This window comes from Pinus tabuliformis, chromosome 4_2 (assembly GCF_031772625.1).
Source record: "Pinus tabuliformis cultivar Carrire ecotype Pingquan chromosome 4_2, CPIR1, whole genome shotgun sequence".
In the NCBI taxonomy this organism is placed as follows: Eukaryota; Viridiplantae; Streptophyta; class Pinopsida; order Pinales; family Pinaceae; genus Pinus; species Pinus tabuliformis.
The window spans coordinates 289,741,194-289,751,768 of NC_142304.1; the positions used below are offsets into that span (position 1 = coordinate 289,741,194).

Consider the following 10,575-nt stretch of genomic DNA (forward strand, 5'->3'; position numbering starts at 1 on the left):
GATCGCCGGACCTGTAGTGTGTGGCTCGTCCGGGCTGACACATGCCCATGTGACGAGCCACTAACTTGCTACGCGCTGCAACCACCCGCATCCGGGAGGGAGAGGTCCTTTTGCACCAAAGAGATGCAGTCCCTTTTAAGTTGATCATCATCTACCATGTCCAGAGAGCCGGAGAAGTATGGTGATGGCTGAGAAACACCTTGGTTAGCCATTCTGTCGGCTACCTGGTTTGTTGTTCTTCGTACATGCTGGAAGGTTATACTTTGGGGATTCTTAAGCTTTGCCTCCAGGGATTCCAATCTACTTAGCAATCTCCAGCTAGTTGCTAATTTGACTGCTGTAGCCCCTGCCTGAATTTTCTTGGTTGCTGCTATAAGGATGAGAGAATCTCCCTCAACCTCAAGAGGGAAGAAGTGCTTTTGTTCTGCTAGACAGATCCCTTGCTAGAGGCCTTCCAGCTCGGCTACATTGTTAGTGTCTTTGCCTATTGAACCATAATAAATGTGCAGAAGTGCTCCTGTATGGCTTCTGAAGATTCCTCCAAATCCGGCAGGTCCAGGATTTCCTTTGGCCGCCCCATCGAAATTGAGCTTGAATGAATTGATAGCTGGTGGGGACCAGGAGGATGGGGAGGTGGAGCTGCGTGGGGGACGGGTGATGACCTTGGCAAAGGCAGAAGGATCAAGATTCCATTCTTTCAAAATGTCCCGCTCTTGTTGCGTTTCTGGCATGTCTGTATCATACCAGGTTCTTATGGCTAAGGTTTCCTGGATGTTTTTTTTGTAGATGAGCCACAGAGCGTCGATTGTCCGGGAAGTGTTGTTGAAGATTCTGGAGTTGCGCTCTTTCCAGAGAATCCAGTACAAAAAGCCTGGTATGAGACCCCATAAAGTATTGAGAAGCTGGCTTTTGAACGGGTTCTTGTCCCAGTTCCTGATATTTTCCGTTACATCCTCTCCCCTGGGTTCTGTTCTCTTGTTGCATTTCTCCACTTTCTCCCAAAGTTGCTTGGCTAGCGGACATGTCTCCATTAAATGGCTGATGGTCTCAGGGTTGAGATTGCAATTTGGGCATCTTGAAGGCCCAATGAATCCCCTTTTTATCAAATTGTCCCATGTGAGAATGCGCCTTTTACTTAGCAGCCATAAGAAGGTTGAGATCTTAGGCCATAGCCCTGGTAACCAAACTCGTGCCCATATTTGATCTTTATCCGCTTGGATGTCTGAATAGCGCAGTTGATGTGCTTCTTTAGTGGTGAATGTGCCTTTGTGCGTGTGACCCCATCTGAGCTTGTCCTGCTGGTTGGAGTGACGGATTCTTCGGTGAGTGAGTTCCTGATCAATATCTGAATATGTTTCGCCCTGCCAATCCCTCTGCCATCTGCTTGCCGGTTTCCATAATTGGTATCCATGATTCCCTGATTGTTGCCAGAATTGGTGAACCTGGATAAGGTTCTCTTGCTGCATATGAGATTGCCAGAGGGGCTTTTGGAATAGATTTGCAAGTTTGGGGAGCTGCTGCCACGAATCCTCCCAGAACTTGGCTGTCGTGCCTGAGTGGATTTCCCAGAAGCTGTGTTCTTGAATGAAGTGGCTGTGAGTCTTTGCAGTATTCCAGATGGGTGATCCTTGGGCTGTGGAGTTGATTCTGATGAGATCATTCCATTGACTTCCTGGGGCATATTTTGCTTGCCATAATCGAGCCCAAGGTGAATGAGGTTTGGAGATCCAATTCCACCACATTCGAGCTCCCATTGTGTTGTTACTTTGAAGCGGATCCCGTAGCCCTAGGCCTCCTTCTGATTTGAATTTACAAACTTCTTTCCAGTTAACAAGAGCCCATTTTCTATTCCGTCCAGTGGAGCCCCAGAGGAAGTTGCGCTGGAGGTTGCGAATGGCTTTAAGGACCCATTTTGGAGCTGCCATGATGGAAAAGAGGTACAACGGCATAGCTTGAAGGACCGATTTGATCAGGACTAGTCTGCCTGCCATGTTAAGAGCACGGAAGGTCCAGGATGAGAGCTTTGATTCAAGCTTGTCAAGGAGAGACCTCCAGGAAGCATGTTTGATGGCTGAATCAGAGAGAGGAGGCCCAAGGTATTTGGATGGCAAATGGGATATGGTGAAGCCTAGAATTCTGGCAATATTTCTTTGAGTAGAGGGGGGGTGTTAAAGAAGAAGAGCTGAGATTTCGAGGCATTAATGGAAGTGCCAGAGGCATTGGAGTAAAGGGAGAGAAGAGACTTGAAAACAGAGGCTTCTCTCGAGGAGGGATGATCGAATAGCATGGTGTCATCAACGAACTACTGATGAGACAGAGGATTGAGACCATGGATGGAAATACCTTTAAGCTCTTGAGAGGCAACAGCCGATTTGAGAAGTCTGCTGAGTCCTTCTGCCATTAGAACAAAGAGAAAAGGTGAAAGAGGATCCCCCTGCCGAATGCCGCGAGAGGGTCGAAAGGGAGATGAAGGAGAACCATTCAAAAGAACAGAGAAACTTGGAGAGGTAATGAGGTTCATAATCCACCTGGTCCAGGTTGCACTGAAGCCAAAGGCTAAAAGCATTTTGTGAATGAAATTCCAACTAAGCTTATCAAAAGCTTTAGAAAGGTCTAGTTTTAGTATCATACCTGGTTTCTTAAGAATCTTTAATGAGTGAATTACCTCATTTGATAATATGATTCCATCCATGATCTGCCGACCTTCCACATATCCTGTCTGTTCTGGAGAGATGAGTAAGGGCAGGAGAGGTTTGAGCCTGTTTGCGATGACCTTTGAGATTAACTTGTAGATTACATTGCATAATGCGATTGGTCTGTATTTTTCCGGCCTGTTGGGCTCTTCTCCCTTGGGTACCAAAGCTATGAAGGTGGTATTGAGGGCCGGGAGGATCCAGTGCATGCTTCTGGATTCCTCAACGAGGTCCCATACCTCAACTTTGATGAGTTCCCAAAATTCATGGAAGAAATTGGCTGTGAAGCCATCAGGCCCAGGAGCCTTTCCATCCTTGAGTTGAGCCATGGCTTCTTCAACTTCCTGCATGGACGTGGGCTGGAGTAGTTTGTTATTGTGATCCGCAGTTATGATGCTGGGAATGTGCTGCGTGATGGCTCTGATTGCTTCATCCCTGTTATCTATGGGTTCCGTTAGAATTTCCTTAAAATACCCTGTGAATTCCTTTTCCATATCCTCATGTTCCTCAATTCTTTCACCTTGTTGATTGTTGATGAAGGTAATATTATTGTGCATTCGCCTTTGAATTGTGGCTTTGTGAAAGAATTTTGTGTTCTTCTCCCCCTCTTTTAGCCAGTTGATTCTGGATTTTTGCCGCCAGAGTATTTCCTCTTGTTTCCGACGCTCTTCAATTTGGTTCCAGAGTATCTGCTCCTGTTGTGCTTGTTCGTCTGTTCTGCCTTCAAGAATGAGAGTTTGTTGAAGTTTGTGCATTTGCTGTTCCAATTGTTGGCGCTTTGCCTGGATGTTACCAAAATTTGTGCGATTCCAAACTTTGAGGACGTGTTTCAAGTTTTTCAATTTTTGTTGGAATTGATACATTTTGGCTCCCTCTGGCGGGATGTACGATGCCCATGCATCGCTGACTACTGCCTTAAAATTGGCATTTGTGAACCAGAATGCTTCGAATCTGAAAGGTCTGTTGCAGCAGTTACCTGGCCTAGACCATTGTAGCAGAATTGGCCAATGATCAGATCCTCCTTGGGGGATAATGGAGGCATTGAAATCCCCTCCCAGGTGGATTGCATTATCAGAGAGAAGGAATCTATCAAGCCTGGAAGCAATATGGTGAATACCTCGACGCTTGTTAGTCCAAGTGAAGATTCCATTGGAGGTTGGAATGTCCATAAGTTGATTTGTTTGAATGAATTGTCTGAGGCCATCACTGTCACTGTCGAGCCTGGTTCTACCTCCTTGTTTCTCCTCCATAGATGTTATTATGTTGAAGTCGCCGCCTCCAATCCAAAGCGGGAATTGCCTATTTTCATTGAGGATAGAGATCGTTTCCAGCAGATCCAATTTGTGCTGTATTGTCTGAGGAAAATAAACATTTGTGAGATGCCCATGGATTCCGGTGCCTATGAGGTGGAAGGAGGCTTGAATAAGATGGAGAGTGGCATGGAAGTCATATAATGAGATGATCTGCGGGTTCCACAGAATGGCCAAACCGCCTGAGGCTCCAGAGGCGTCTACAGAAATAGAACTGCTTCCTGCCCAGACCTTGCCGCGAATTCTTTCAATAGCTTCGGTGCTGCTTTTTGTCTCTTGAAGAAAAACTATGGTTGGTTTTTCTTGTTGAATCAAGTTTTTGATCATTCTATGTTTTGAGGGGCTGTTGAGTCCTCTCACATTCCAGGATATTAACTTCATGTAAACTGAGGTTTGGGTTTATAGAACTTTGTCAACTTAGGGAATCTCCCCGATTCCATAAGTATTTCACCTATTGTTATGGTTCTTTGAAGGTCTGTCTTTCTTCCTCTTTTCTTGGGTTCTTTGAGCACCTTTTTTCCGTCCCATGGGCTGCCTCCTTGTATGCCAAGGCTTTTATTGTGCTGCACCTTGGTTAAGACTCCTTCCAGCTTGTCTATTTGCCAGGGGGGAATTGAGTTGTATTCTCTCTGTTTGCATGTCATTTCAAGTGTGAAGATATCTAAACCATCTAAACTGACATCCACCTGATCTTCCTCCATGACAATAGTATCACTCTGTTCTTCCTCATCCGCTTCTTCCTGAAGACTGAGAGCGAGAGTAGCATCAGTCTCCATGTCAAAGTCTTGCTGTTTGTTATCCGGCATAGATTTCTCCGGGGAGGAGGAGAGGGGACTGGGACCTGAAACCGATTTTCCTTTCTCCAGAGAAGGGTTAGGAGAGAGATTCGAAAGAACAGGGTCTGAGGACTGCAAGGGGGCTGAGGGGTTGAGGGAAGTAGAGGGCGAAGAGGTCTTGAATGGGGGGACAGAACTGGGTTGGTCTTGCGAAACTTGCGAAGCAAGAACAGAGAATCTGTTCTGGGAGTCAGCTTTGAAGGCGGTGTCCATGACTGGCTGACTTTTTTTGGCATGCCTACGGCGGTTGGGAATTTTTATGAAACCTTCGGAGTCTTTGTCAGAGACAGCGGTAGCGGCTTTGGACTGTAAATTTAATGGACAATCTCGGAAGAGGTGGCCATGCTCATGACACTTGCGACAGCGGAAGGGAATATGCTCATAATCTAAAGGTTGAGTCCATTCATAGTCATCGTGATAGAGACTTACCGTATCAGCTAAAGCTTTGGTCAGGTGCATTTGGACGCAGATCCTAGCATACGAGGTATATTTGCGGGTTTTTGTTTCAGCCGCGACTCGGATGAAGGTGCCCAGTTTGTTGCCTATGTCAGCCAGCGTTTCTTCTTTCCAGTATTCCACTGGGAGGGAGTACATCCTTATCCAGACCGGAGCCCAGCTGAAATCTTCCTTATCCGGGCTGAATCTTGGTTTCCATTCCGTGAGATAGAGACCAGAAGAGTTGAAGAAGTATGGTCCTCCTTCGAATATCCGCACTTTGTCCTCCACACAGTGAAATATTGCTGTGAAAAAGCCTTTGGGACCTAGTTGCAGAGTAACTTGTCCTTTGGGCTTCCATTTTGATGCTATCCAACCTTGTAAGGCTTTTTCCGTAGGCCAGAAACCTAGAAACTTTCCTATTAGTGCATGATCTTGCATGTATTGGATCTCACCATTGATGCGGTGGCTGGGCAGGTCAACCTTGATACGTTCTGCAGCCTTTGGGATACAGGTGGCCGAGGTCGCCTTTGGCTGTGACGGCGCAGCTTTGTTGTGCGTCTCTTTGTCTGTATTTTCCTCCTCTGTCGGGGCCGTGTGTCCTTCTTGCCCAGCGTCAGGGACTGCGCCAGAGGGGTGCAGAGGCTGTGCATGCTGTATTTTGTCAGAGCTTGAAGTGTCCTTTGGAGGGGAGGCGGAGCTCTCCCCTCCTACCGCCATTGCCATGGCAGGCTACCAGCAGAAGACCGGCAGCAGCTACAGCGTAAGCGGTCAGGGGCGGCGACTGGCTAGGGTTCGGCTGCGTTTGGCAGTATTCTGCATCGGAGCGTTTTTTCCCCTAATCCATCAAGAAAATGTTGATCATGTACCAATTTATTAGAGATTTTTAAGAATCATAAATTTAAGTTATTTAATATGTAAAGTTTGAGTATTTTAAAGCGTTGAATTTATTTATGAAATTAAAAATACATTCTATACAAAAAGAAATCACAATCTTACTCCAAATTGTATTACCATTTCAGCGAAAAAACTCATTTTGTCTATTAGTTAGACTACCCCTTCTATTATATAAAATTGGAATGAGATTAAGATATGTTTAAATTATTGATTCATATATATTACATTGATCTTAGCACACGATTAACATATATTTTGATGCATTTCTTTTAGCAATGATACAATTCTATTATATATCATTTGGTTGTCCACTAGTATTAACTTATCTTAAATATCAATTTAATAAAGCCTTAAGAGGGATTCCATTTCTCAATATGTAAATACTAAATTTTGATTTTGATTCTCATGTTGCATGCTATTTCTCAAGATGCGAATACTAAATTTTGATTTGGACTCTCAAATTGCATGACATTCACACCAAATTGGTGTATGAGATCCCTTTATTTGTAAGACAAGAGACCTTATGAGAACCCCTTCTTTGTGGGACAAATGCCCCACCTTTGTGCCAAGGAGTAGGCTTCCCCACTATTGTGGAGTCTCAACTCTTGCTAAGTCATAAATTCCTAGTATACTATATAGCTTACAGGTTGTTGGATATACTCTTGGTGTCATAGTGACAACCACTGCGACAAATTATCGATTCACCATGGAACAAAAAGAGAGGAAAAAAAGAAAAGAAAATAAAAGAATTTGTAAAGGTATACATACTCTACCCATCTCTAAATTAAACCTATAACCTTTTATGAGAAAACACATACTATTAACCATTAAACTCACTCAAACTATATACATTTAAAAAATATATTATTAATTTTTAATTCATTATCCAATTTATTTCTATTAAAAAAACAAATTAAATAAAAAACAAATATTTCCTTAATAATATAATTTGTAATATTAATAAACCTAGTTTCAAATTACTTTAAATTATAAATTAAATAATTTATGATCAGCGGAGAAATAATATTATATTTATGCTGATATTGATATTCTTCTCCACTTTGCCTCAACCTTCAATGTAATTCATTTTTGTAAATTTAACATTCTAACACTTTAATCTTACCTATTTCATATATATATATATAAATTTATAAATTTTACATGCTAGACGTTTACCAATTTGAATGCAATACAATATTTAAGAATATATGTCCCAACTTTTGTGATGGAAGATCTTGCAAATTATTTTTTCATTGAAGATCTTGCAAATTAATAAGCTTGATTCTTTAAAATTTATTGGGCTGTGCACTCTCATTTCACTTGGTTAAAGGAATTGCCTTTTATGTTTAGTTTTGTTTAATCATAAGATTTATAAGTTCAAAAGAAAAATTAAGGAAATATATATGTGAAGAGTATGTTTTTTTAATCATATCATATTTATATTAATTTAAATTTATTTTAATTACGCGGAGAGTTAATAGGAATTCAATTTTTTTTAGAATTTAAAACTTAAAAAATATTTATTTGTCAAAAGATTTTTTTAGTGCTTGATAAATTATGATTAAAATGGATTTATAGTGATTTTGTATCTCTATGTATCTATAATGATTTTATTTCTCTATATGTATTTTTCATTATTTAAATTGTATTCTTGAATAACATATTATTATTAGTATTTTATATTAAAAATTAAATGAATTATACATTTCCCTCTTATTAAGATGTAATTACATGATTTTAAGTTTAATTACTTCTTCATTTTGATCGTTGTATTGAGGACAACATTAACACATACACATATATCTCATATTGAAATATATTGGTTAATATGGATATTCAAACAATATATTTAAGTTTTATATTGAAAATTTTATAAGAGATGGTAGAGATGTTGTAATGTAATAACATTTTGACTGAGTCAAATTAGATAAAAATTAAATAAATAAATAAGTAAATAAAAAGATTAACTTAATGTAAACCTATAATAAAAAAATAAAAATAACCCTCAAAATAAAATAAAATAAACAAATAAAAATAACAAAACAAAATAATTCTATGAAAATAAAATTATAATAAAAATAAAAAAATCCATGGTACTGACCCATGGTATTAAGAACTTATGGTATACTTATGGTATTGACCCATGGTATTTATGTGGAATATAGCATATTTAAAGGGGAAATTAAACTAGCCTGGATCCATCTGAACTCTGGATCTACCAAGTGCCCAGAGAGATCAAATTTCTTTTTACTCTAAAAAATGTTTGCATACCAAGAGATTTGATCCCTCTCAATGCTTGGTAGATCGAAGTTAAGATGGATCTAGGCTGGTTACTTACATATATATAAAAGTATATTATTTAACATAAACATTGAAATATTTTATTTATAACTCTAAGAGTGAAAGTGAAATATTTTTACTATATTTTTTTCATACCAAATATATATAATCATTTATGGACTCCCTAAAATTCATAAGGAAGGAGCTCCCCGTAGGCCCATAGTCAACACCATTGGAGGTCCTACCTATCTTCTGGCTAAGTTCCTTGCCTTGAAGCTTAAACCCTTGGTTGGTCGTACATGGTCCTTCGTTAAAGACTCGACTTCTTTTATTGGGTAGCTCAAAGACATTAAGTTGGACTCTGGAGACATTCTTGTCAGCTTTGATGTTGTTTCCCTGTACACTTGCATCCCTATAAATGAGGCCATGGAAGTGGTCAACCGTCTAACTGATCTTGATATTGCTCGGTTAGTTGAGATTTTCCTCACTTCAACCTTTTTCAGTTTTGAAGGTGAGTTCTTTGAGAAAACCTATGGGGTTGCCATGAGCTCACCCCTTCCCCCTATTGTTGTGAATCTTTTTATGGAGGATTTTGAATCCAAGGCTCTAAACTCAGCCCACCTCCTTCCTAAGCTTTGGAAAATATATGTAGATGACACTAATGTCATCTGGTCTCATGGCCAAGAGGAGTTAGACCTCTTCTTCAATCATCTCAATAGTCAATCCTCGGCTATTAAGTTCACAAAAGAACAAGAAGTCGATGGTTGCCTCCCTTTCCTTGATATTCTTATCTCTAAGAATAGTGATGGTTCCATCTCCCACCAAGTGTTTCATAAGAAAACTCATATGGAGCAGTATCTTCATGCTAGTTCTCACCATTTCCCGGCTCAGAAGTTGGGGGTTCTCAACACCCTTGCTACTCGTGCCTTAAGGATCTATGATGAAAAGAGCTTCGAGGAGGGCTTTCCTCAAAGCAGCTAAAAATTCGTCAATTAAAAGAGATAAGAAAGAGTGGATTCCTGGTGTCTATCTTCCGTTTGTTCAGGGGACCACGGATAGGATTGCAAAGATTCTTAAGAAGCATAATGTCCCCTCGACCTTTAGACCTCTTAACACCATTCGTAAGTCCCTCAGATCAGTGAAGGATCCTATCAACCCCAAGGACATGAAAGGGGTATATATTATTCCTTGTTCTTGTGGGACCCCCTATATTGGTGAGACTGGTCGCTCCATTAATCAAAGGATTAGTGAGCACACAACTGACCTTAAGCATAGGAGAGCCAAGTCTTCTGCTTTAGCAGAGCATGTGGAGAAAACCAATCATCATGCCTGTATTGAGGAGGCTAGTGTTATTGCTAGAGTGTCCCAATTCCATCATCGAAAATTTAGGAAAGCCCTTGAGATTGAAAAAAGGCCGAACAATCTCATTAGAGAAGATGGCTGGAAGATCAGTAGTTGCTGGGTCCTAGCCCTCTCCTCCTAGTCGTTGTCTTCCTATCTTCCCCTCCCTAGGTTTAGCTTTTTCTTGTTGTCTTTTTAGTTTTTTCCCCTGGTTTTCCGGTTTCTTGTGGCCTTTGTTCTTTGAGGTTGATATAGTTGGAGGTTTTGTATTAACACTTATTTATGCTATTTGTTTTATTCTAATAACATAAGGAAAATAATCTTGGAATTAATCTATAATAATATACTCATTTTAACCCTTAAATAAACCATTAATTTTATTAAAATATCCTTTCTAACCATTAAATTACTCTAATATTTATATATTTAATTAACTTTTATAAATAACTATTAAATTAAAATTATTTGATTTTATAATTAATCAATTTTAATATATATTTATAAGTGTATGAAATTGTTCTTTTAACTTACATTTTAATATAACCTATTTATATTATTCTAATATTTATGACTTTTATAATTAACTATTCTATTATTTAGATATATGAATTTGTATAACTTACTATTAATTTAAATTATTTTATTTATTTTAATATATATTTATAATTATAAATTACTTTAATATCATAACTATAATTTAAATTACTCTAATATCATACCCTTGTAATAAATATTTATATATTTATTTAACTTTATGAGAGATTCTTCGGCGTAAATCACGTG

At 39.4% G+C, this 10,575-nt stretch overlaps 1 protein-coding gene across 1 annotated transcript; it reads right to left on the reverse strand.

The window, feature by feature from the left end:
• Positions 1-2,302: 2,302 nt before the first annotated feature.
• On the reverse strand, positions 2,303-5,994 carry LOC149169131 (uncharacterized). The gene is made up of 2 exons (XM_089425091.1): positions 4,455-5,994; positions 2,303-4,290 (listed from the first exon to the last, which is right to left on the reverse strand). Exons 1-2 carry the CDS (start codon positions 5,992-5,994, stop codon positions 2,303-2,305), a joined length of 3,528 nt encoding a protein of 1,175 aa, XP_089281217.1.
• Between the last annotated feature and the right edge of the window lie 4,581 nt (positions 5,995-10,575).

Excerpts from the sequence above, each read along its gene's own strand:
- LOC149169131 (XM_089425091.1), bottom strand. The coding sequence starts at position 5,994 with ATGGCGGTAGGAGGGGAGAGCTCCGCCTCCCCTCCAAAGGACACTTCA. Across the intron at positions 4,291-4,454 it reads TCAAAGAACCATAACAATAG|TTTTTCTTCAAGAGACAAAA; the intron begins GTGAAATACTTA and ends AACCAACCATAG.